Source organism: Coregonus lavaretus, assembly GCF_964263955.1.
Source record: "Coregonus lavaretus genome assembly, chromosome: 13".
Lineage (NCBI taxonomy): Eukaryota > Metazoa > Chordata > Actinopteri > Salmoniformes > Salmonidae > Coregonus > Coregonus lavaretus.
Window position 1 is genome coordinate 22233523 of NC_140000.1, and position 27587 is coordinate 22261109.

Below are 27587 nucleotides of genomic sequence, written 5' to 3' on the forward strand. Positions count from 1 at the left end.
ATTGCACATCTGTCAGATTTTTAAGCCTGTGACGTAGCCTACTGAAAGGAGCGAGTGTGAGCGGGGGGAGGAAGAGAAGCGAAAGAGTTGGTGGTGCTGAAATCGATGAAGTAGCAGACTGATGGAAGAGGAGGAGGAAAATCTCACGAGATAATGAAAGAAAAAGAGGAGAGCTGCTAGGTAGAGAAGAGCGAGGCTACAGTTGGACGTTTGACTTAAAAAAAGACCAAAGGACAGGGAAAGGACGTATACCTAACCGCCAATTGTTTGGCCTCTCGTTTTATTGTATGTAGCATCCCTCCGTGGATCTGACCAATTGTGTGAATCTGCGCGGACAGGCTGGAAGACCAGAGACAAGCGACACAATCGGAGAGATGCAGACCACGGACAACAGACGCGGATGCGCTCATATAACGGAATAAGGTAGGAATTATACAATTAAGAGGACACATATCTGTTTATTTTTGGTGTCATTATATCTCAAAACCACTTAAACGCTCCTAAATAGAACATATAACCACAATTCGTTGTCCGTGTTGTGTTGAGAAATATGCAAGCATGACGCACGTTAATGTCCAAAGAATCGTGTGCGCGCTCATCGAGTATTCAGAACTTTGCATGAGGCAATATGTGATTTGTAAGAGTGGATTTGCCCATGAAGACATTTCGATGTCTTTTTTTGTGTTACATATGCATCGATCGGCTCTCGTAGAAATGAAAAATTACTCTTAATGTTTGAAATGCTTGTGACTGTGGTGATAGTCTACAATAGCCTAGACGTCACTATTGCATGAGTAGGCTACAACTAAAATACAGGCGAGTAAACATTTGATCTCCCGCAGGCAAAAGAGCGACGATTCTGCCGAAGAACACAGTCTAGCACCAAAGAAAGGACAAGAAGAGTGTTGTAGCACAAATCCAAATAATGTGATAGTTAATCTTACTGAAGCTGCTTCACACTCGATTTCCTGGAGTTTGAAGGAGTTTAAAGACACTACTTATGTTGTTATCAGATAATTAATTAGACAGCATATAAGCTCATAAATCAATCCATTCAGAAATCAATAAATCCATAGTATTGTGCAACAGAAGAGGGCCATCCAGACTATTAGGCTACTGTTAAACAACAACTAGGCTACTGAAACAACAAGATCAAGATAGAAAAAAAGATACATTCACTGAATTCAAAATGGATGGAAGCCTAGGGGAGATGTCTGTCCAAATCCACTCTGAGCTCCACAGTCAGGATGGCAGAGCGATGCTGCATTCACGGGACCTTTCAGCTGCTTTCCCCAGGCCCTCCCTTGGGGGGCACTCCATGTCCCTGGAGCCTGAGCACCGACCTCCAGGTTTCGACCACTCCATGTCAGCGTTGGGCTATGGAGGAGATGCTCCATCTAGCTGTGGCAGCACGTACACCACACTAACCCCCCTGCAGCCCTTCGATGACAAATTTCACCACCACCATCACCACCACCATCCCTGCCTGCCGGTCAGCAATGTCATCGGGAGCTTTACTCTCATGCGTGAGGACAGAGGCCTGGGTGGCAACTTCTACAACCCTTACGGCAAAGATCTGGGGATGACGCAGAGCCTTTCGCCACCTTCTACAGGCTCTGGCTTGGGGACACCCATGCACGGTTACGGGAGCCTGGGAAACAGCCCCAACAGCAATGGTGGCCAGATGCTTCCAAGTGGTTACGAGGTCCACGGGGGCAACATCTTCTGCAGGACGGCGGACTTCGGCAGGGAGATGTCCCCTCCAGGGCTGGGCGGCGACTCGTCGGTCAGCCATCAGCTGAACAAGATGGAGGCTCACCAACACGCGCCCAGCCACCATCCTCACATCTACAGTCAGCACTACCAACACCACCACCACCCCAGCCAGCAGTCCTCAAAGGCCGGGGAGCTCCCCCACTCCTCGTCCTCTTCGCCCAGCAGTGAGGGCATGCTGCCCAGCTCTCAGGGCAGTGGAGGTGGAGGGGCTGGAGAGGAGATCGACACCAGGGACGTGGCCCAGAGGATCATCACTGAGCTGAAGAGGTACAGCATCCCCCAGGCCATCTTTGCAGAGAGGGTGCTGTGTAGGTCACAGGGCACTCTGTCTGACCTCCTGAGGAACCCCAAGCCCTGGGGCAAGCTCAAGTCTGGCCGCGAGACCTTCAAGAGGATGTCCCGCTGGCTGCAGGAGCCCGAGTTTCAAAGGATGGCCTCACTGCGGCTGGAGGGTAAGATCTCTTTCCATTTCTCTCCACCTCTCTCTTTCTCTCCATGTTTTTCTAAAAAAATCCAACAAGATCTGTATGCTGCTCAGAGGAATGAAAAACAAGTAGTTATTTTCCTATGTTCCTAAAGGATAGGTTTGAATGATAGGTCCATAGTTTGCACAGTCATGACTCTCACATTTTAGGCGCTCACAAAAGACATGTTACAGATCATTCAAGGAGCAGGGTACACAATTTATTTTGATCTAGTTAAACCATTAGAATGGACATTTTCCATTCTTAAATGAACCATGGAGATCATAATTACAAGGATTATTGTTGGTGGTTTAAGAACTTTTGAAATCGCCAAAAAATACGATTTGTTTGTGCATGCCTGAAGTTAAGAGTTGGGGAGATAGTTAGGAAATGTTGTTTCTGTTGTGGAAACATACACCTGTGCTTTCACCCACACTTCATATGAAATCCCCATGTCTGGGAAAAATAAAATGAATATTGGTGAAATGGGAGTACAAGATAAAACAACATTATGAAAAAAAAATAGGTATTTTTAAAAGGCAGGGCATGATTTGTTGGTTGACATTTGATATTCTTTGGGGATATGCACTGAAGAAGTGCATATCAATGTACAGTGCCTTGTTACAGTGTTGTCACTCCATAGGGACTGAGAACCCATTTGATACACGAAGCACAGAAAGAGATCCAAGTGAACACAGTAATATGATATGGGCTGAGAGGAGTGTGTGTATGTCGGCAGGGGGCTGTGAGCTGTGTAAGCAAGCACAGTTGATCACAGCTTTTCGCTATCTGTCAGCAGCCCAACTGATTAAGCCCAAAAACACAATAGGGCTCATAAGTAATGATTGTGCACTCTTGCAATCCTCTCACAATTATTGATCTTTGATTGTTTAGCTCTCTGAACACGTGTACATCCTCAGTTCGACAAAATGTTACACTAATCATACTCAACCCAGTTACAAGTGATGAATTATCTTGTTTAGATTTGCAGAGTTTCTGTTATGTGACAGTTTTGTTGTCTACAGTATATCGTCAATGCATCCAATCTTTACTTGAAGCAGTGTTATTGTGCAAGGAAGGAAATGTTTTCCCCCTGCCACTGAGGTGTTGTGCGATCTGTAAACATAATACTTTTTTTCATTTTGAGAAAACACCTTTTTATCATAGATGACCAAACAATTTGGATGATCCTGCAGTATTCTTGTTATTTTACCTCCACAGTCATATATATTTTTTCCACGACTCACTGCTCCAAATTCAAGGAGCAGATCAATCCTAGTCATAAAAAATGAAGGAGCTTACGTGGGGAATATATTGCGAGCGTACAAACATTTGACAATGCTTTTCCCCCACACAGACTAAACTTGCATATTTAGTTATTGGCAAAGGCACAATTTGGACAGCTCTGCACTTTTCTACATAACCTACTTTCTGAGGGGGTTGTTTTTCCCTTCCCGGCCAACCCCCTTTTGTTTAATTACAAGCCTCTATTGATTTCCATGGGAAAGAGCAGCACGCCTTGCACACACATACCTCGACCACATCGGCAGATCGAGACTGGAATTAGAATGCACAGTGCCCTGTGCTCCCTAGTCTGAAGATAGCTCAAATGTTGTTTGCGTCACGCCTCAAGTTTTAAAATGATCCACCTTAATGCAACTCTCCCTTAAATACCCACCAGCTCCTTCAGCATGTCAGTATCTCAGCCAGCTCTCCATGTTTATTTTTATCATGCCAGTTATCTTCCCTCGACAAAATGTTTTATTATGCAAAGCTTTAGGATAAATGGTGGACCTGATTATGTCATGTCATCGTCTTTTAATATTTCTCTTTATGTGGAGACATTCTGAAGAGCTTACATGGAGAAGGTTATTTTTTCTCTCTCCTGTTTAGTGGTTATGCTCTCTAGATGCATCTTCAGGCTAACCTCAGGCTGTGGAGGAGGCAATCAGGCTTTAGTCAGAGAAGAAGGCAAGGTGCAGCTAAAGACCACACAGTGGTGCTTGAACACTTTAAGTCGCGAGGGATCAAGGAACCTAACTTTAAAGATGATGGCTGAAGCCCTTGACTGAAGGTCTAAATGAATAAGAAAGGTCAATGCGGTTTATGTCTCAGGTCCAGTGGCTGCGCCATCCCCCAGTAATTAAAGCCATGAAGCCAATCCACTGTATGTACACTATTATATTCAGTTCAGTTATCCTAGCTCAAAGGTCACAAGGGAAATATTTGCATGTGAAAAATGCGTAACATTCCAGTATGGTTTAAACAGCACAGTCTCCCAAACAAACAATGTTGTTTTTATCGGGTTGTTGCAGCTCCCCATTCTGGCGCTGAAGGGGTTAACCCGCCTCTATGGGTCGAGGAGTCTGAGCTGCACAGATTTAATCAATAATTTCTATCAGCCCCTGGCCCAAGAAATCAGCAGGGGGTGGGCTGGGGCTGGAGGGGGGAGACAGGGAGGGGGTCGGCTAGGAGGGGGGTGGAGGTTCAGACGCCGGGGGGTAGGGAAAGGGCTTTCGATCACGTTTCAGCAACACGAGACAAGGGCATACATCATGATCAGGGGCTGTTCCCACGATCATAAGAAGCCTATAGGGGAATATTTATGTCTCCAGGAGTAGCCCCGGTGCCAGGGATTTATAGCATGGTAATTGCAAGCCTTTTACACATGATTACAGCATAAGGAAGCATTTACTTAATGGTTGGCGTTATGATCGCCAGTGAGGGAGGGACAAAAGGACAGGATGGAGGGGCGGAGGAAAAAAAGAGGAGTAGGACACCCTGACTCCTCCAACAACCCATAATTCCACAGTACAAGCAAGCTAACCACTACTTTCATCTCATTGCTTTCATTACTATGTGTTTCTGAGCACAGGACAGTATGGGTTCTATAGCTGCAGTCTTCTTATTGACATGGTATGAACATATAATGCCAGTAAAACATGTAGCAGTTGGGAAAACATATTTATTTTAGTTGTGGTAATATTGACGTTTGACATTTCAGGCCGTTCAGATTTTAATGAGACATGGCTCGATAACTCTCAGAAATGTAAATGAGCTGTAGATGCCTAAAAGCTAACAGGCCCTGTAATCACAAGTTGACAAGAGGTTAGACATCCCAGAGTCTAACATTTCCTTCAGATAATGATTCAGAGTGAATATACAGTGGGAATTACAGCACAATGTATTAATGCACAACATTCACATTAGCTAAACTAGACCTCAGCTATAGGCCTAGCCCTAGTGAATTTGAAATGTCGTCATTTAATGGCGCTGCTAATAAATGTCCTAATGATAAAATATTTATAAATTGTCTTTGAGTTGCCGTTTATCATATGCACTACTGTGCTTTTACAGCAAATATCAGGCCTATCAACCCTCAATGTGTGAGATGATTTTCAATGGGGAGATATACAGTAAGCCAATCTATCTATTGAACATCTCAGCGCCTTTCTTTGAGACTGGGGGCAGCCTCGCTGTGTGCCCTGCTTACGCTTAAAAAATACCATCACCATCAGCAAAAAAGCAATACAACCACACACTGCTGATTGAGATGTCTTAAAAGTGTGCATTTAGGTAATTACAAGAGTCACCCAAATATGTTTTAGTCCACTTAGGGCTTCTGAACACTCGGAGCAGTGCAGACTCTGCTTGTTTCAATCCCCTCTGACGTAACCTATTTAATAGAAAATAAATTAGTCCCCCCTAAAGTGATTATCACTCACTCTCTCCGCCTCATGTAAATGACTTTTATGAGAAACTAATGATGTTGGAGTGTCCACTAAGGCAAGTCGGAGGGGAAGAGGAGGGAAAATGAGGAAGAAAGGGGGGGGAGGGGCTGTCTTAGTTTACGAAGACAACGGTGGGTGTAGTGTTTCCAGTACATACAGTATCTATTGTAGGCCTACTTGTACATGTGGTCAAATGTTTAGTTGTGGGCAGAGTAGCCCATACACTTTGTATTATCTAATCCTCAAATGGATGCACTGCAGACACAGCCTATAGCCTATACAGTTTTATCTCAGCACTCTAATTAGGCTACATGTAAACGTTGAACAATATAACATTGTAAGTGGGTCATTTCAAATTACTGCATTTTCTCTCAGAGACATTATATTATTTTCCCTCACGAGGACTGCACTGGCTACTGTATACTATGATCCTGGACTGCAATTGTGTGTGAATAGCCTATGGAGCATAAACACTTTTCACTCTCCTGTGAATGCACAGACTTGCACTTAGACATTTACTATCCTAATGCAAAAAGCATTTAGGGACTTTACTGCAAAAATTGCTTGCAGGCTACTTATAGTCTACATTTGGATGCTATTTGGTTGGCATGGCCAATTTTGCCTGCCTCAAGTTGGCTTCTCTTTTTTGCCTTGGAAAACGTCTGTTATTCCTGTAGAATGGTAGCCTCTGCCCCCGTTGCTACATCTCTGTCCTCTGTCCTGGATAACTGTCAACGGAAAACAACAATTTGGAATTTAGTCGAACTGAAATTCCAAATGAAAGTGAAGTAACATTGTAGCCGAGTTTTACCAGTAAATGTGTCTTTTTTTTTGGGAAAACTGTAACACTAATTTAACAAACCGTTGATAGTCAATAATAGCAGCAACATAATCCAAAACTGCAGGTAGGCAATTAAAGTAGCCAATGTTGTTGTGCAGGAGGTAACATTGACTTTTTATTTTATGCTCTAATCTAGCATAGGCTAATTCTGAAATGAATATGTGGTTGTCCCACCTAGCTATCTTAAGATGAACTGTAAGTCTGCTAAATGACTAAAATGTAAATGTAAATGTAGACCTATTCACTAAAAAATGAAATGCGTGCCTAGAAGAACCTGTTTATTTGTTATTTATCTGTAGCCTACTTTATGTATTTTCTTGCAGGTGGAGGATAATGTCCATGACCATGACAACAAGTATTTAGGCCTAGTCTAGTTGTCTAGTAAGCATTTATCCAAGTTGAGTGGCCTACTTGCATGTAAAAGTGTGACAGCCTAATGTCTTGATTTCTGGTGGATTAGGTTTACTTTACCAACTGTGCAGTGAAACAAGTTGCTGATTCATCTCTTTTAGCGAATCAAACTTGCTTAGCTAATCTGTTTTCCTTCAACAAATCCACTTTCTCTCAGCTAATCCATTTGTCCTAGTTAGCTAGCCAATCTGTTTTAGCTAACCCATTTTTATACTTCTTATGCCTATAGCTTGCAAGCGGAAGGAGCAGGAGCAGAGTAAACTGGAGCGCAACCAGGGCCCCAAGCGCACCAGGCTGGTGTTCACAGACCTCCAGAGGCGTACCCTATTGGCCATCTTCCGGGAAAACCACCGGCCAGCCAAGGACCTCCAGGTCACCATCTCCCAGCAGCTGGGCCTGGAGCTCTCCACCGTCAGCAACTTCTTCATGAACGCCCGGCGCCGCAATGTCAACAAGTGGGCAGAAGAGGGCCGACCCTCCTCCACAGGCTCCTCGGGCTCCAGCGTGTCCTCCTCTGCTGTGTCCTGCAGCACGGCCTGATGGGATAGATGTGGGCTGGGTGGGCGTCGTGGCAGCAGAGGGCACATAGACTGGTCTAGGTAGAGATCAGGCGTAATAATGTACTCCTCATTATCAGAGGGTGTGATGGAGTTGGCGTAGTTTCGTTTTTATGAAGAATTATCACAGAGCATTTCACACCAAAGTTGAGCACTCCTTGATATTGAAGGGGTGATACCCAAAATAATATGAGAACTTGTTTGAGACAAGTTCCTATAATTTGAATGGTCGTGGGTGAATAGTTTATTAGAATTTTAAGATGGTAACAGTGAGCACCCTTGATTTCTATATTTCCTTAACAGTCATTTTGAATATGGTAGGTTATCAAATCAAATTTCATTTGTCACATGCTTCGTTAACAAAAGGTGTAGACTAACAGTGAAATGCTTACTTATGGGTCATTTTCCAACAATCCAGAGTTAAAGATCAAAAACAAATTAATATAAATAATTACACAAGGAATAATATGGTTATGAGGCTATTAATAATCAGGAGGAGACATATTGTTTTTGCCCTCATGGCTAATTTCATCTCCCTCCTAGAAAGAAAAATCAAGAGGCATCACTGCATTGCATAAAACCCCTAATTAAAATGTTCACCACCCGTTATATCGACAGATCTTCATCTTCTTATGTCCTTTGTTTCTCTGAAGAATCAAGACGAAGGTCACAGAGAATAACATGGGGATTGTGACAAAATCATAGCTCCATCACGTTTTCTAAAGAATGCGGCATGTGTCCCCATATAACATGGTTCGCAGGACTGCAGAACTCTTTGGATGATCAGGAGGTTATTTTGCTCTCTACGATTCTCCGTTTTCAATCATTACCTGTCACGAGAACCTTGACTTTTATTTTACACTTCTTGACAACGGTTCCAGCTTGAATGAATCAGTTTTCAAGGAGCAACCTTGGTGTGTCTCACTTTAAATCGGGACAGAATCAGTAAACAAGGGCTGAATTTCAAGGGATGCCAAGTCAGAGACTTTTTGATGCAACCCTCCAGCTTTAAGACGTTGACTGACCTACCAAACAAAAGCTCTGTAGCCATTTTGACTCAACCAAAACCCTTTGAACACGACGGACGCAAAGGAAAGAAGTACTTGTAACACAATGTATAGTAATGGTGTAGTATTTTTTCCACTCATGTTTCAAAACACTTAACTGAACAAACCTCGGCTCCATTGCAAATCTTTTTTTACAGACGCCTAGAAAATGGAGGAATGTGATTCTTTCAGCCCTTTTGTACAGATTTCAAGCACATTGCTCTACTTATAGAAATCCAATGGAAGTATGAGTTGTTGTTCCAGTCCTGCTACATACAACAAGGTCATTTTAGTTCCTCAAGGGACGGTTTTAACATGCCTCCTTATAACCAGTTTCATTGGAGCAAGAATTTAAAAAGCAATTGCTGAACTGATCGATGTATTTATTACTGCATTTGTGTATTTATTGTTTTTCTTTTCCGTTCTCTCTATTTATTTGGTAATTTATTTATGCTATCTATATACTGTAAGTATTTATTTAATAATGCTTTGTATGTCTGTGTAAAACTGATTTTTTTTCTGATGGGCACTTTTAGTTGTAGAATCCCATCGTAATACCAAAGATTAAGATTGTCCTCCCTGAATGTATGGCCTAAACCCCTTTCCTCTCCCCGACTCCCAGTGATGTTACGTATCTCTCTCTTGAAGGCCTTTGTTTTGTAGAATAATGGGGATTTCTTTACTATTGGCAAATGTCTCTGTGGTCAGGTCTTATGCCAAGGCTTGTTTGAATGTTGTGGTAATGTGACATCTCATAGGTTCACAGGTTGCTTGTAGAATTGTGTTCAAACACCGTTCAGCAGAGTATCTCGAGTGTCCAGGGATGCACTTACGGAGCATTTCAGGCTCTTAAGTGTGAATCCTTTGAGACCCCATGGAAACATGCATGCTGTGCATCTTCCTCGAGGTTTGCATAGTAGTGACTCCCCTTGCTGCAGTGCACACACTCCTGTCTATGTCCTGCTCAATGTGATTTCACCATCTTCCAGACTCATCCCTTCTGCCAGTCTTCTCAGTTCCACAGGCTCCTCAAGCATTTTCTCGGTTCTGCTTTGGTGGGTAGTGGGGAGGGATAGCTTGTCCACCAGCTAGCTTGCGCCTCTCCTGTCTTTAACCTTGGGAGGGGCGTGTTGTGGGGGCCCCTTCACAGCATGCACTTGAAAGACGGGCGGTCATGAAAGAGGCCATCGACTTTTGCAAACTTCAAAGGGAGCCTTTTTCATCCGTCTCCTCTCTGCGTATCTGGTCTAAGGGTCCGCTCCTGGCCAGACCCGTGGGCTTAGGGGCATTCAAAGGGGGCGGGGAGATCAGAGAGGTGGCTGAATCACCCCTGAACAGGGTGCAATGTTTTGGGAGGGGGGGTGCAAGGGCACAATAGAGTAGAATTAAAGTTTAATGAGCAACAATTGTAAGCATGCTGTGACCGATGGAGGGGGCCCAGTCTGGTGCAGGGAACATGAAAACCCCTACCAGTTTTGATGTTCCTTTTTTTCTAGCTTGTCATATGGTGTTCTATCAAAGACAATAGGATAGGTCCCCATGACACCTTTATTTTTCCGCTGCCCATATTTTAGAATAGAGTCTGCCTTCAAATGGGGAGAGACTTCTCAGTCATTGTCTTCTCTGTCTTGACTGAGGGAGAGAACTCCCCTTTGTATGGAGAGTTGATAGACTATTGCAGGTGGTCTGTCATCAATTTAGCCTGTTGCACCCCCTAGTGGATTGTAAAGAAATGTATTTCTAAAAGTAAAAGTATGTCTTAGTCGAGGATGTTTAGAAACTCTTCAGAAACTCTTCCGGGGCTTAAAAACACAGGTATATCTGAATATGCATGGTTACCCTCTGATATTATTTTGTACTATAAATTAGTACACTAGAAATCCAAAGATAGTGAAGTCTGCTCCAGTGAGATGTGCTAAGTAACACAGTATTTTTAGGTTCAGCATTTGAAATTGGAACTGAGAGATTGACATGAAGTTGTGACTGTAGAGGAAGTCTTTTGACTCCGTAACCCCAGTGTTCCCTTTGTCCCCCTGTGTACATGAATACTTACCCATCTACCTCAACTGTGTGAGATGTTGTGTGCAAAGAAGTTTCTTAACCAAAGATTCCATCCTTTCAGGGTGTCTGTCTATCTATCTGTCTGTCCATCTGTCTCTCATGTTTTTTTCAAAACCAAATGTGCTGGAATCAATCTGTTACAGGAGCAACCAAGACCCATCCAGCCAAAGCGTAGTCCAGTGCACTACAGAAGTCATATTTACCAATAATCTGTATATAATCATTTTCAAGACCAAAAAAGTAGGTGACAATCCAAGCAAGGAGGATCTTGCTGTAATCAACGTTACCTATTCATTGTACCAAACTAGAATCATGTGACTTACTGTAATAGTTATGAAAGCCCAAGAATCAAGAGTTCAACCAAAAACAAAAGGTCAAGAGGAGACTAAAGCTATTTTTCCACATTTGTAAAACCATTTCTCCTTTTCCAATATGTTAGTATATTTGAAATACTGGTTGATCCCACTGTTGGAAGCAGGAATAAATGACTCCATACAAAAGCTTTAATGAGGCCAAATTGAGGGAAATATTGTATTTGACATGGGTTTGTGTCTGGGTTCCTAAACTAGGACTCACCCACCATACTTATTGTGCCATTCTCGTCCATGTGTTAGACTAACTAATGAATGTGGCTAACCAACCAAAGGCTTAAAACACAACACTTTAAATGTCAATCATGGTGGGACATTTTGTAACAACAACTTAAGAAAATCCCTTTGAATACCTCATGTGAAATTGTTTGTTGTGATGTTGCACCAAAAAATTAAAATGACTCATTTGTAACCCAATTTAGATTGTTGGTCTACTGACTTCACGCTGCATGGCAATACACATTTGAGCACAGGATGTAGGTCTACATATGTTTCGTTTCGTCTGTGACTGAGGAAATGGAAAATAAACAATTTACAGTCACTACAGTTTGGAGGTAGAAATATTAATTCAATTCAAATCAGTTCTTTCAAAGATATATTTATTCGATGACAAAATATACTTAAGTAAGTAAGTAGCCTTGCACGAGCTTTGGCATGTGCGAGCCAGAACGGCTCACAGGAGCAGGAGCAGGAGCCTATCGCTTGTTTCTGTAGCGTGAGGCAGCTTCATGTACAAGTACACCCCCTGGACAGGATGCTAGCTACAGTGATGTGTGGTCCTCTGTAGCTCAGCTGGTAGAGCACGGTGCTTGTAACGCCAAGGTAGTGGGTTCGATCCCCGGGACCACCCATACACAAAAATGTATGCACGCATGACTGTAAGTCGCTTTGGATAAAAGCGTCTGCTAAATGGCATATTATTATATTATTATTTATAATGTAGATAATGACATTTGCCTTATACATAATTTGTAAAAACACCTTTAAAGTACTGTCTATATAGACATAAAGTGGCAGAAAGTGAAATGGTAAAAACAAGACTAAAACAATGGAGGAAGAAAAATGAATTACATTAAATTAATAAAAGGGCTCAGTTTTTCCAGTTAGGCCGCTTTGATTGGCAGGAGTTACATGATAGGGTAGCACGCGTACAAGGCGATGCCACACTGGTTGTCCTTGTTGCGTGACATCCGTATATATCCCTGGTCTCCCCACGATAAGCCCCAGCTAGACAGAGGGTGAGGAAGATTGAAACATATTTCCAATGAACATTGATACTCAATAAACCAGGGGTCTTCAAGCTTTTCTTGCCCAGGGACCCCCTCCCAGGCAAACCAGCGACCCAGGGACCCCCATCATACGTTAGCAACAAAAACAATCACCTGCCTTATCATCAGGTGAATCATAATGGCATAGATTTGGTACATCGTTTTTTCATTATTCTGACCTCCCCACATTATAATTGTAAAAGGAAATGTAAACTCTAACATAGCCTATTAGCTAGAAAGGTAGCTCCAACACACATTTTCACTAAGAGCAGCTATTTAGCTGGTTAAACAAAGGTTAGCCAGCCATGTGTTGTCAAAAATGTATGTCCAAGTCAAGAAAGTTTACCAGCAGCTACACTAGCTGACTAAACTCAACTCCATGGTGAAGGAAGTTTCTGATAAACTCCACCAACGGAGTTGAGCAGAGACCAGGCTTTGTGGAATTCAGCTCCGATTACATTGATTCGCTCAAGGTCAATACTTCAAAAAAAGTAAATTATGAAATGCTTACCTTGTACGTATGTTTGTCCTCTGTAGTTGCGTACCATTCTTTTTCAATAAATGTTAATCAAATACAACCACTGACTGTTTGCTCGATTCTGTTTCTCGAAGATGGCAACTCAGCGTAAATGCGCATGCGCCAATTGAATCTCCGATGAAGTAGGCCTAGGTCTCCAAATACTCATTGTCCAATCAAATCACACAATCTAGGCCTACGTCATCGGAGATTAAATTGGCACATGCGCATTTGCGCTGAGTTGCCATCTTCGAGAAAAAGAAACGAGCAAACAGTCATTGGTTGTATTTGATTAACATTTATTTAAAAAATATGGATTTAATCAAACAAAGAAAGACATGCAACTACAGAGGACAAACATAGGTACAAGGTGAGTGTTTCATAATTAAATTTTTTAAAAGTATTGACCTTGGGCAAATCGATGTAGTCAGAGCTTAAATTCCACAACGCCTGGTCTCTGCTCAACTCCGTTGGTGGAGTTTATCAGAAACCTCCTTCACCATGGAGTTGAGTTTAGTCAGCTAACCAACAGCCAGCGGCACTTGCCGTACTGGTAGCCTATTCACAGGCACCTTTTTATGCTAGACACTCCAGTGAGTGTAATTGGTTCCAATCAGTGTAATTTGCTCAATATTAGGAGTTTAGAGATAAAGTTGACATTATTATACTGAACAAAAATATAAGGCAAATGGTGGTCACACCAGATACGGACTGGTTTTCTGATCCACGCCCCTACTTTTTGTTAAAAGTGTCTGTGACCAACAGATGCATATCTGTATTCACAGTCATGTGAAACTCATAGATTAAGGCCTAATGAATTTATTTAAAATAATGTATTTCCTTATATGAACTGTAACTCAGTAACATTTTTGAAATTGTTGCATGTTGCTTTTATATTTTTGTTCAGTGTAGAAAGAAGATATTATCCTTTTTTCTACAGTAGGCATGTTGTTTATTCTGCTGTTGCTAGAGATTTTCATAAAAACATTGGGGGGAAAAATTATATTAAAATTATAATTATTTTGGCGGACCCCCTGCAGTACCCCTAAGGGGCCGCAGACCCCCGGTTGAATAACCCCACAATAAACAATACCATTCAATCCCAAACTACCAAAGTTCATTTGTCTAAAGCCTAATTTGAGTTTTATGTTCTCTTTTCACATCCCTTTTTATCCTTCACCATGGTCCTGTTTGTCAGAATAAAACAAAGGAGCAGATGGAGGTTTGAAAAGGGGAATCTAGTTTAATAAAAGTCCACTTGTAGGATCTTTTCATCTCAGCCCTGAACAGTAGCCCTGTTTGACTAAATATCTAGATACAGAACAACAGAAGAGCAGATGGAGCTTTGAAGATGGAAACTCTGAGTGAAGTTCTAAATCCCCTTACCTGTTCTTCACCAGCCAGTAATCCTGCCCACCCAAGGTACCGTAACCCACAGCAAGGACAGCATGGTTTACCTTCTTTGTGCAGGTTGGATCATTGTAAACTCCTACAATGATACATGGGTTGGACAATGACATGTCAGCCTTCAATAAATATGCATTTCTCCTCAAGTCAAAGCCAAGCAGTTGACCATAAAGTGGAAAATTACACAATAAAAGCCACATTGTTTCAGATTTTGATTTACATTACCAATGTCAAGACCATACTGTCCTTAAAATGTAAAAACATGACCCAAGAAGTTGAAATTACGTTTTTTCATACCATTGCGGTAGAAGGCAAAATTGGGTCGGGTGGCATCAATGCCGACAGAGATGGGTCCGATGTTGGCCAGTGCTTCTTTCAGAGCCCCTTCATCCCCCTTCGGCAGAAAGCTGTACCTGGAACAGTTTGCAGAACGCTGAGCAGGGTTGTAGCTGCACTGTTGTTGCTAACAGGGGAGACAAGACAACAAAGGGGTCAGATAATGTGGCATGGGGAGGTGGTTGAAATAATCTACATACAGCTAGTTACAACAGCTAGTTACTACGAGCAGCTGACCCCAGCTACACACTATTCATACTATTATTACTAGTTCATACTCACCACTGCCTTGTAGGGGTAGGATTGATCAGAGTCAATGCCCTGGTTGTCGATGACATACTGGAAGGCCTTGGACATGAAGCCACCGTTGCAGCCCATATTGCCGTATTTGGAGGAGCAGTCCACCAGGTTCTGGGGGCTGAGGTCTATCAATTTACCTGTGGTCTTCATCAGCTGGCCCTCCAGGGCCCCGACAGAGCTGAATGCCCAGCAGGAGCCACAGGAGCCCTATGGACAAGACAATTGTTAGGGAAGCAATCCCCAAACTAATACCTGGATAGTTCATTTGAGAGTCCTATTTGTAATACCTTTTTTTTACAGTACTGTTTCATTACTATTAAATCTACAAGAAATTATGTGGTCGCAATGGTTGCTGAAACTTGTTCAATATAACAAAAAGGAACCACAACTTGGTTTCAAATAGTGCTTAGTGGTTCTTGATTCAGTTCTCACTGCACCCCAAAAGTAATGATGAAATCAGTTCAATGTATCTATTATTTTACTATGTAAAACAGAAACATTTTATTTATACAATAAAGTGGAACTGAAATGTTAACGTTATGTAGACGTGCAGTGCTTGTCATTCAGTGGTTTTAAACTCGCACACCCTAGCACTTAGGCCGACGACTACCTCACAAAAAAGGAACTAATTCAACGACTGAGAACATGGAAGAAACCTACAATAGACAAACAGAGGAAGTGAGACCTGAAAAGAGACAACACTGTGTTTTAACATCCTGATATCAGTTATTACACTGTAACAACAACTTTAATACATACCAAGGATATTTACCAGTAGTTAAAAAAGAGAATACATATAATGTATGATATACATACAACCGTACACATGTAAACAAATGTTATATGATTTGATTTGATTGATTAGGATCCCATAAGCTAATGGCGACAGCTAGTCTTACTGGGGTCCGACACATAACGAAAAATACATTACAGACAAAAGACTTAACAATTTACATACATTTAAAAACATGAACATGTAGTGTGTGTGTGTGTGTGTGTGTGTGTGTGTGTGTGTGTGTGTGTGTGTGTGTGTGTGTGTGTGTGTGTGTGTGTGTGTGTGTGTGTGTGTGTGTGCATCTATCAGTTACACATACGTCAGTACATAAAGGAGCTGTTCATCATTACCTGCATTTTGACTTCAGTGACGTAGCCCTTCTCTCTCCAGTCAACAGTATCAGGTATGGGGGCACTGGAGGATCCTACAAATGCAGAGGGCTCCCTCTTGAGGTCAGCAGGAACACGCAATGAGGCAAAAGACTGGACAATCTCCTTCTGGGTCTGAAAATAGTTGACAAGAGATGCAACACATTGACCAAACTGAGCATTTAAAGATCACTGTAATCAGTATCATAAACCCATCCCATGAACCCAAGGCTACATCAACTGGAGGAAGATATGTTGAAATAGGATCAGAAATACATTTAAAGGCACATAGGTCAATGTGATGATACTTTAGCTTGTCTATTTACAGAAAACAAATCAGATGCGTACTCATGAAAGGGTACAGCCACTTGTTATACTACATACTAGAGGCATAAGGAAGCATATTTGCAGTCATGCTCATTAATCTTCAGGAAACCAGTTTAGCAACATTTCAACACCTATTTGCCAAGAAAGTAGAACACCGGAAAACAACGACAAAGGAACTCAACAAAATAAACATGAAGGTCAAAATCTAAATGTTTTACTCTTCCGTCATGTAAACCAGGCCAGTCTGCATTACCTAGTGAAAGCATACCATATTCTGTATACGTTTTCTGGAATCATATTCCACACAAGCACTATCAAACTTTTATGGAGGTAGGTACTAAGTTTAGTAACAACTTCAGATATCCGAGTTCCAAACTGGCCCTTGGCATTGTCAGTGACCTGAGGCCCTCACCATGTCCCCCATGTGATTCATGCCCAGGTCATAGGTGTGCATGTCCATGGACGCCTCCAGGTTGTGCAGGCTTATCAGCTGAAGATTCCTCTCCCATATCTCCCTTCGGCCCAGCTCTTCAACCTACACAGTATCCACACACACAGGTGTAGACAAATCTCAGTCTATGACTTTTAAAACAATACACTTTCAAATATGTAAACCACACAGGTTGAATCACAATGCATTCAGTGTTAGCTAGTTACATGTAAGAAATATATTTGGGAAAGGTTGTGGTACTTTCAACCTATACAGAAAACAGAACCTGTGTAAATGCCACTATAGTAGCAGCTTGGCCTCATCCTAGCCAAAACATCTTGCAGTGATGCTGGCTCATCTCACCTCAGTCTGGTAGTTCTTGCCATGTGTCTTCTTCCACATCTGCCAGTGCTGTTCCAGCATTGGGTCAAACAGGGCAACTGCTGTGCCACATAGCGCAGTGAGCAGCAGTCTCCACAACATCATGCCTGCACAGAAAATAAAAAAGTATTATTCAACCAGGAGGCAATTCTATTTTATTGTTTCATCGTTGATACAAATAATGAAGTAATAGTGTGTGTGTGTGCCTCAAATACTCAATTCAGTTTAAGTTCCACAAATAACAAAAAGTTAAACAAATTTCAATAACCATTTACTGCGACGGGAACTACTGTAGCCTATACACAATGAGTCAGCTTGTCACAAGACCAACCATCAATGGGTATTGAAACTGTTGCGCAAGCAAACTGTTGATCAAGAGTCTTTAACACTGATCAAATAAATAACTCCATCATTCAGATTCTACAAAATTGTTATGTATAGAATCTTTTTGATGTCCTATTCAATAGGAAGCTTCAGTGTTCAAGATTAGGCTACCTGACGCACCGGTGTAGGTAACCGATCTCTACTGCGTAAAAGAAAGCCCCAAAACAGGTCAAATTCTATAATTTCATAAAAATGAAGTGTTGTTTATAAAGAATAATGCTAATCTTTGCTGTGAGACCAAGGAGTCCGCTTACACTGTACTTTGATTATAAAGGTTTATTTATATCACAAGATTTCAGCATAAGTTTACAGACGTCTGCAGGCATCTGGAGAACAATGACCCGAAAATAATATGTTGTTCTGACCTCCTTTGTCTCAACCAAGTATTTATAATCTTTACCATGATATGGGTGGTTTTCCCTAGAGACCAATCCCATGAGACTTCCTCTGTTTTATGGGGTGCCCCTATAAAACTGCTCCCCAGATGCTTCCCTAAGCTGAATCAACATCCTCCAAGATACCATTTGAAAACGTTAGCAAAGTCATAAATTCCTCAGATACCACAGAAGCATATTGTGTCGTTTGATATGCTTATTATTTAGTTAAATAAGTATCTCAGTAGGTTTGCCACTAGGCTATCAGTAGAAATCACCTAGTTTATTAAACTGTACAACTAATTAATGTTGATGTTGTATAAAAGTTACAAAAAAGGTTGTAATGAAAAGAGATATTGGACAATTTCACAGAAGAAAACACAAATACATGAATGGTTATAAGAAAATAATGTTGCATTGACAAATTAAAAACGAAAGTAAAACGAATGCTTTATGACAATGCTTTTAAATACAGTCAAGTTAAAACAAATTACCTAATTAAAACGAGTCTAGCTAGCTACATTATGAACTTGAAATAGTCTATCTGCCTCGATTGAAAACTGACAAACGTTTTACCTTGTAAAACTCGGTTGCACCTGATGATGACTTCAGAGGAGAGTAAGGCGCGTCAATTGTTTTCTATGGGATGTTTTCCTGCTTGATATTTATCTGTGAAAGTCATGTGGTAGAACTTCCTCATTGACCATTTCTAATGTGTCATATACGAATTGCTATGTTGATAATGGTAAATTCAATACTATTTCTCACTGCATTTAAAAACAATGTTATAGACCCCTTAATTATAATGTGAATGACTTCTATGAAGGATAGGGTGAAAATATTAAAATATATGGGCAGATGTCATACTGACTAGTAGCCAGCCCACTGTTCTTAAATATTTGTTAAAATATATGAACAACTAGGGTTAAGTGACTTGCTCAAGGGCACATCTACAGAATTCTCACCTAGTTGGCTTAGGGATTCAAACCAGCAACCATTTGGTTACTGGTCCATTGCTCTTAACAATAGGCTACCTGCCAATCTCTTTTTTAAACATTGCCAACAGTGTATTCATAAACATTACATTCAATCAACACTACATTAACTATACAAGAGCTTCCATCTGATCTTAAGACTAGATCACAGGAAGTCTGTTGTTTGAGGGGGTGAGTCTGAGGCAGGAAGACGTGTTACTGGTATGAAACTATGTGCCATTTTCACGTGTTTATTCGCTCATTGTCTCTCTATCTCAAGATCTCATGAAGGCTTCTAATCTGTACTGTATTCATCATCAGATTTAACAGTCAACACAAATTACATGTATAATTCCTTCATATTGTTGTGTATTTATACAATAAGGGACAATGAGTGATTGTTGATTTGAGATACTTAACATAGCTGAAAAACCTCAGGAACCTTAATCTTCCTTTTTCAGTTTGTCTTTCTTTCACTTCTCTTCCCCTCAATGTACAGGCACACACACTCTCATTTCAAATGAATCAACTTTTATTCCATTTAATAGAAATCAATGTTACAATTCAATCATCAGAATTTGGTGTAAAAGTGCTGAACAATAAAATAAAAAGTCAAGATCATCAAAAAACCCACCAGGAGTAATCTTGACCGACACACACTTACATTTACTATGTTTATGCCCTTTTTGCATTGACAGTGAGACAAAACTCCCATTGCGCAGCAATGTTACCTGACCTGACACACTGAATACAACCTATGTAAATTGCTGTGCACTACACACTTTCCTCATCACAATCATAGTTGTTCCACTGTAGATCAGACTCCAATTGAAGTCTGGAAGTTTGATGATATAACAGTAAGACATGAGTAGGGCATTTCAAAGTGCTTGCAAAAGAACTCTGGGATACTCAAACCTCCAGACCATTAGAATGTGCTATTCCAGAAACATAGTGTTATTTTCTATAATGGGTGTAGTCATTGATATGTGGTTTGGCTTCCCTGCTTCCATGGTGCCCTCTGCCGCTTGATGTTCACATGATGGGGTAACTGGCCAGGTTGGCAATGCCACACGCATTCCCTCGGTTACGTGCCATCATGATGTAACCCTGCTTGCCCCAGCTCTCACTCCAGCTGTTAGAGAAGGGGGAGAGAGAGAGAGAGAGAGAGAGAGAGGGAGAGAGAGAGAGAGAGGGGGAGAGAGAGAGAGAGAGAGAGAGTGGATAAAGAGGATGAATTGTGATTTTGAAAAAATACATTTCAAGTCAACAGTGTGAAACGTGTTACCTGATGCCATTGAATAAGCCCAGTGCACTGTGACCCACCTGTTCTTGACGATCCAGAATTTTGCGCCCTTGGCAGTTTGTCCATAGCCCACTGCAAGCACGGCGTGGTTGATGTCATCCTTGTTGCAGTTGGGGTCGTAGTACACACCTGAGTAAATGACATTGTAAAGGAATGAGCTTCAACAAGCTTTAAGAGAAGTGCTTTAGAAGTCTACTGGCATGTGTCGTGTTAGACCACTACAAGTGGTTGATTCTTCTATCCATGGTTCTTGGAGGCAGAATGTCACTCACCACTCTGGTAGAACTGGAAGGTGGAGAGGGTGGCATCGATGCCCACAGCCACAGGCCCCACTTTGGCTACAGCCTTGGTCAGTGCCCGCTCGTCTCCCTCAGGGATCTCCTTGAAACCGCGACACTGAGCACCCATGCCAGACGCGTTGTAGGCACACTGCTCATCCTGTAGACAGAGTGATAGATATGGATTGGTTTATTTATGATTCAGATTCAGATTGTTTAATAGTCACATGTACAGGGTTGCAGGTGTGATTGCAGGGTACAGTGAAAATCTTAGGCTTTGAGCTCCAACATGCAGGACTAAGTGAAATAAAATAATGAAAATGGTAATAAAAAAACAGCAATAGAAATAGCAGCAGGATAAATAATGTCCATAGGGGGAGTAGAAGGTAAGGTAAGTAAGGTAAGTGAGAGTTGAGGGTGTCTGGGGGATGTCCATGGGGAGGAGTAGCGGGGGAATGTCGATCGGGGGAGTAGCAGGTAGCTGACTAGTGGTGGCTATTCAGCAGCTCCTGTACTGCCCGTGTCTGAGTGATTGAAGCGGGGAGAACAGGGCATGGCTTGGATGGCTGGGGTCCCTGATGATCTTCTTGGCCTTCCTGCGACACCTGGTGTTGTAGGTGTCCTGTAGGGCAGGCAGTGTGCACCCAATGGTCCGTTCGGCTGCACGTATCACCCTCTGAAGAGCCTTACGGTCCGCGGCGGTGGAGTTGCCGTACCAGGCTGTGACGCAGCCCGACAGTACGCTCTCGACGGTGCTTCTGTAGAACACTGTGAGGGCCCTCAGGGACAGGACAAACTTCTTCAGCATCCTGAGGTCTTCACTACGGTGTCTGTGTGGTTACACCATTTCAGCTTCTCTGAGATGACCGTATCCACGGCAGACCGTCTCCACGGCAGCCCCTTTGATGGGGATGGGGGCGTGTCCAGCCTGGTTCCTCCTGAAGTCCACAATCAGCTCCTTTGTTTTGCTAACGTTGTTTTGGTTAAAGAGCATGTGATGTGATAGCTCAATCAGAAACTGCAAATGTCATCCAGAACATTCCAACTCACTTGACGTGTGGTAAGAAAACGCTGACTGAAAATGTAATTTCAACAAACTAAAATGGCTGTTTGGCCAACAAACTAAAATGACAGTCACATTCTGTTTCAATGTTAGCCAAACCATGCCCCTACCTGGCCAAGGTATGGGTAAGCCTCGTCTGTGTCGATGCCTCCGTTTTCCTCAACGTATTCGAAGGCGTTGGTCATGTAGCCTCCACCACAGCCATTGTTCTCAGTGACACAGTCCACCAGGTTCTGGGGGCTGAGGTCTATCAGTTTGCCTGTGGTCTTTGCCAGCTGGCCCTCCAGGGCCCCAGCAGAGCTGAAGGCCCAGCAGGAGCCACAGGAGAGCTGAGAAAGAGGGGACATAAAACGTTTCCATTAGGGTCAGAGCTGCCTTCTCCAATTTGTCCATAAGGTGGTGCACTTTGACAGAGAGTCAAAGGCCCTGATTTTTAAAAAAGCTTTCAGAGGGTCTGAGCAAATAGTTTTTTTCCATCTGCCCTTAGAACATCTATAGTTATCTTATTCACCACTAGAGGGTAGACATACTGCACTCACACCTCACTATCTATCACATCCCTCCTGAACCTGACAGCTCTTTGTTGATACCACAGACTATTAGTGCTCATTTAAAGTTACCTAATGTTCATTAGATGAATGGTATAAATCCAGGGCTAATCTCCTAGTGTTCCCTGGTAGCAAAGATGTACTCCATATTTCAGTCTGGGTACTTTATGTACCACTTAACTAAATACCATGTTTACATAAATAATAAATAATGCCTTCGTGTCCAATTAGATCATAATGAGTAATTACCTTTCATAATCAAACACATTCTTTACTTGTCTAAGTCAATTAGACAAACCATGGGTTTTTATTGTCCTAGACAGGTTACGTGACTGTGCTGTAACTGTGATCATTTGCTACCTCAAGAAAACAAAGAGTTAACTGACTGAAAGCAAAGAGGAATAGGAAATGAGTTAATTATAACTCAGTGTTTCCCCTAAAAATCTTCAGATGGCACCCTGCCTAGATTGTTGCCCCCTACCTACAACCATTATCTTGGCCTCAATTAAGCTTGATTGAACATTTTGGTGCAATACATTTTGGAAATAAGAAATACATCTAGGGGAAACACTGGACTCGAGTAACAGCTCTTTGTTGTTCGCTCCCATCCTCTCACCTGGTTCTTAACTGGGGTCACCATGCCCTTCTTGCGGTAGTCGATGGACCTGGGGAGCTTCTCCACATTGTTGTCAGGGATCCAGGTGTTGCTACGGTCCCTGTTCATGGGCACCTGGAGGCCAGTCAGCTTCTCAACTATCTCCTCTGACGTCTGGGGAGAGGAGTGGGATGAGGATGAGGGAATTATGCATGCATAGCAATAGATTATGAACCATTTGCCATGTTTATAGTCCAAAGGTTATCATATAGATAGATCAATGTCTGATTAAACCCATTGGAGATCATGACATTTAAAAATAAAAAGCAGACACATTTTACATAATTTTTCAACTATCTCCTCTGACATCTGGGAAGAGGCTAGGGATGAGGGAATTATGCATGCATAGCAATAGACTATGAACCATTTACCCACTATAAGTAGGGACAAGTGTTTCCATGTTTATAGTCCAGCAGTTATCATTTAGATAGATCAATGGCTTATTAATCCCATTGGAGATCATGAAATTAAAAAACATAGAAAAAAAACAGAATAATTGTACATAATTTTAAACCCATTATGCCCTGATACGAGTATGAGTGCTGAAACATGTTAGTTGAGTGCTAGTCTCTGTGAAACTGGAAGAACCATACATCTTTCTTTTATTTACAGCGCATCTCAACATAGAAGTGAAACTGACACTCAGATTAACTGATCTCTGGGTACTCCGATGGATAACAAATGGACAAAGCATTAATGAGTGGCATAGAAGCCAAGCAATAAAAGCCAAGCAGCTTTATATCAGGTTGCTTTTCCCTCCCATTTTAATCTACAGCCCGTTCAAGGAGTTCAAGTCTCATGCTAACACAGTTATCACTCATGACCCAACCTGACATACATGTCACAGCTAGGGGTAGATTTAATGGTCACTAACCTAACAGCCTCCCTTTTAATCAGTATGCCATTGCGTGAGTAAAAACACAGATGGCTGTGCTCTGCATCAGCTAAAAGCCACTACTCTGTCCTGTGCTTGATCTTGTTTGTGAAATAAAACCATAAATAAAACCTGGGGGACATTCCCTTATTTGAAACACATATCCAAAATGATAAGCTGTGGACAGTAGGGAGACACTGATTAGAAAGGATAACTGAGGACAGCAAACACAAAATAGTTTCCCTTAAACATAACATTCCAGACATATGTTTTCACATGGAGTTACTTAGACCCTTTTTTAAACCCTCCCTTTTTTCGTTGCTTTTTCTCCATGCATGCTAAAAAAAACGCCCATAGAGGATGTGGCTCACTAACTCACCATGTCTCCCAGGTGGTTCATGCCCAGCTCGTACGAGTGAATCCCCAGAGCGGCCTCCTCATTGTGGGCTTCGATCAGACGCATGTTTTTCTCCCAGATGGTTCTACGGATCACCTCCTCACCCTACCATGAAAACATCAACAAAACACAGGTGTCAATCATACAGCTGGCCTTTCATGTGTTCTTTGGTCCCGGTGCTCACAGTCACTACTGTGCAAATGAACTGGTTCATATAGACACAAAATGGTGGAGGTGAAAGTTAGTAAGGAAAATATTTATTGTCAATTCTTTACAGTGCCTTCGATCACTCATTACAGTGTGTTAGGAATAATGATTCAAAGCTTGGTGTCGTAGGGGAAAAAGTGCTGTTCTGCTGACTGCTGAGGAATGTGCTGAGTGCTGACCACAGATTGTGGGACACACACATCCTGAAGCAGTGAGCTCTTCCATAAGGCCCAAACGTAGTCTTGTAAGGGCAAGTTAGCTATAGCACTGAAATACTTGTGTTCCTAACATCTTGGCTGATAACTCTTTACTGTAAAAACAAGAAGGTTGAAATTCTAAACGGAGGATTAATTCTCATGTTTCCTGCTTTTCTTGCTTGCAAGCTATCATAACAAACCATTTCAAGGAAGAACAACACATACAGAAGTTTTCCACAATAGTTTGTAAACTGTTGACTTAAAGATAACAGTGTTCTCATACGTCTAAGTGACATTCTATATTATAACTAATTTCATGATGATGAATGGCTTTGATATTCATAAGCATTTTTCACCGTCAAAGCAAATATGAAAAATCATGAGTATTTGTTATCCAAGGTTAAGGTAATCTTTCTGTAATTGCCAACCTTAGAAGGCAGAATTGAAAGAAAAAGCACTGCATAAATGTGAGGAGCAGTTAGCCAGCCAGCCAGAAAGACAAACAGACAGACACTCACTAGGCCATTGTACTCTCTCATGTGGGTGGTCTTCCAGGAGTCCCACTGTGCGTCCAGTGACATCTTGTCCAGGGGTTGGGCTAGGACTGAGCCCAAGAGCAGCAGTACACAACCACACAGCAGCATTCTGGGAAAAGACAAAAGGGCTGCTTTAGTCATTGATGTATAATACATATTACATTGATATAGAAAATGAGATAATGGCATTATGCATTATATTTCTAAATTAAAATATTGTGGCAGCACCTAAGAGTCTAGACAAACACAAAGATGGTCACTAATTACAGTATAAATACAAAAATGGGTGTTGACTTTCATACTGACAATGTAACATCAATAAGAGAGCTGAAGTACATTGGGTTTCAGTTCATGTTTTTCTGGTTTCCGGCTCATTATTAAGAGGTATCATAACAAAAGACACAGTATCTCTCTGTTCTATGGGAAATTCCTCTGATCGTTCAGAGGGAACTTCATGTTACTGTATGAACCTTTACTGCACAGTAATTATGCTAGGAGCTTATGGTTTACTCAATGTCTACTATTCCCATTGTTTCATGGTGCTACAAATTAATGTAGGCTATACAGGCTACAAAGATTTCATAGTTAACTTGAGAATAGTTTCATTTCTTTGATAAATGTTTGGCTACACCATGACCAAAGTGCATTCTTTGTTGCAAACAGCATATAGTCCTATACACTTAGTCCTTTACGCTCTGCAATGTTTTCCCTTTAAAACAAACGAGGCTTACTCTTAGTCAAAACGCAGTGAATACAAATATTATTTTTAACAACTAATTCGATGTGGTAAATTGTTTTATTGAAACATAAAATCCCAAGTGAAACTGAAAGTTCTAATGAACATAGTTCTACAAAATGACTGCGTGGAAAAAAATGTAGGCATTAAGGCAACATAAAAAGTTTGCAGATTTAAGACATTGAAAAAATGGGGAGTTCTACCTTGGTCGTAGACTTGGAGAGGTGTCGGTTGAATTCCTTTGACCAGTTGTTTCCCTGCGATGAAGTAGGTCACTGTGTGAGCAGTTATATAGTCTGCAGTTTGAGGAAGTGCGACGGGAGCTCGGAGTTTAGGAGGGGGAAAAGTTTAAGCAACGGGGAAATACATCTGGAATCGCTCATCTAAACCAGATGATGTCAGGTTTCAAATTTCAGGAGCGTCTCTAACTTCAGTCCAAATGTTTATATATATATATATACATATATATATATATAATATTGCAATAGGCCTTTATTCATTCTGCACATTGTTATCTCAGTCGCATAGGTTTATAACAAACGTATATAACGATTATTTGAATTAAAAGATGTAGGCTAGCAGCAGCCTCTTACTTTTTATTTAGAAGATTCAGAAAATAAAGAAAATGAATGATTGTGAATATATATTTCTTATTTCAGAATGAGCCTACGTTGGAAATTACATAATGGTGTAATGCAAAAAAAATACTAGAGGTAAAATTGAGGGTATGAGTGGTGAGTGGGGTGGTGTTGTCTGGTGGTGGGGGGGATATGCCATTTGGATAACTTTGGACCTTCACTTTGGATAGTTGAAGCAAAGTGGATTTTTTTCACGTGACTCAAATCAGGGTTAAGTATAATACATTCAAAAGTTTCAAGGAGGCCTATATAGAATATTGCATACTGTCTGTAGCAAATCCCAACAATTCTATGCTATGGTCCCCCCTTGTGCATATGATCACCATTGCTCTGTTTTTGGAGCGGGTACTTCCCTATGTTAGTCAACCCCCTGTGGTCCTGAGCCAATGTGTCAGGGCTGTGTGTATATGAAGACTGTCTCATGATGTTTAGGTACATGCAGTCAGACATGACTCTACATGCTTAAATCACCCCTTAAAAAAGAATGCATCTTGTGACATACACTCAACAATGAGAACAACCCACTAAACAGCATATTGATTACTCACACTTCTTCATGTAAAATAGGGCCCTATTCAACCAAAACTATTCTTCCTGTGCTGAATGAATGCATGTTTGAGTGGATTTCCTCATATTTCTGCATCGCAAGAACATGTTTAATGGTCTTATCCGCCAAATCTAGTTACCGTTTTTGATAAGCCATCATCATTATTTCAACATAAAACACTAGATAACAGAATAAATATGTCTCAAAGTAGAAGTTTGATGTTCAAGGTCAAGCCATGTGCAGTCTTGAGTATGAGAGTCATTCATGTGCAAGGGAGCTAGCCTGGCACTCGTCAATGACCATTTGCATTTCTCTGGTATAGACTGGGGCACCAGGAGAATCTGCCCACTGGCCAGCAGAATGAGACTTAAGCTCCTTTAATGACTCTTTCAGGCTCTGTTTGATTGGGCCAGCTACTCTAGATAATGAGATCAGGACTGTCTCCATCGATCAACCAGCAGTCCCACTCTCAGACCGAGAACATGTCATGGTGATGTGGTGATGTGTGT

The 27587-nt window shown here is 41.6% G+C and overlaps 2 protein-coding genes across 2 annotated transcripts; one reads left to right on the plus strand and one right to left on the minus strand.

The window, feature by feature from the left end:
- Window positions 1-1189: 1189 nt before the first annotated feature.
- On the plus strand, window positions 1190-7763 carry LOC311139103 (one cut domain family member 2-like; the record flags this gene model as incomplete). Its single annotated transcript, XM_084173988.1, has 2 exons — window positions 1190-2228; window positions 7453-7763. 2 exons carry the CDS (start codon window positions 1190-1192, stop codon window positions 7761-7763), a joined length of 1350 nt encoding a protein of 449 aa, XP_084030114.1.
- A 4083-nt stretch (window positions 7764-11846) lies between these two features.
- On the minus strand, window positions 11847-26179 carry LOC311139971 (uncharacterized protein). The gene is made up of 16 exons (XM_084174958.1): window positions 26097-26179; window positions 25140-25266; window positions 24200-24322; window positions 22908-23060; window positions 21854-22072; window positions 20675-20840; window positions 20423-20531; window positions 20136-20231; window positions 19882-19934; window positions 17350-17474; window positions 16969-17091; window positions 16212-16364; window positions 15069-15293; window positions 14748-14913; window positions 14430-14532; window positions 11847-12485 (listed from the first exon to the last, which is right to left on the minus strand). The coding sequence occupies exons 2-16, from the start codon at window positions 25263-25265 to the stop codon at window positions 12386-12388; spliced, it is 2040 nt and encodes a 679-aa protein (XP_084031084.1). The 5' UTR covers window position 25266; window positions 26097-26179; the 3' UTR covers window positions 11847-12385.
- Between the last annotated feature and the right edge of the window lie 1408 nt (window positions 26180-27587).

Excerpts from the sequence above, each read along its gene's own strand:
- LOC311139971 (XM_084174958.1), bottom strand. The coding sequence starts at position 25,265 with ATGCTGCTGTGTGGTTGTGTACTGCTGCTCTTGGGCTCAGTCCTAGCC. Across the intron at positions 20,532-20,674 it reads CTTCCAGTTCTACCAGAGTG|GTGTGTACTACGACCCCAAC; the intron begins GTGAGTGACATT and ends TCATTTACTCAG. Across the intron at positions 15,294-16,211 it reads TCACTGAAGTCAAAATGCAG|GGCTCCTGTGGCTCCTGCTG; the intron begins GTAATGATGAAC and ends TCTTGTCCATAG.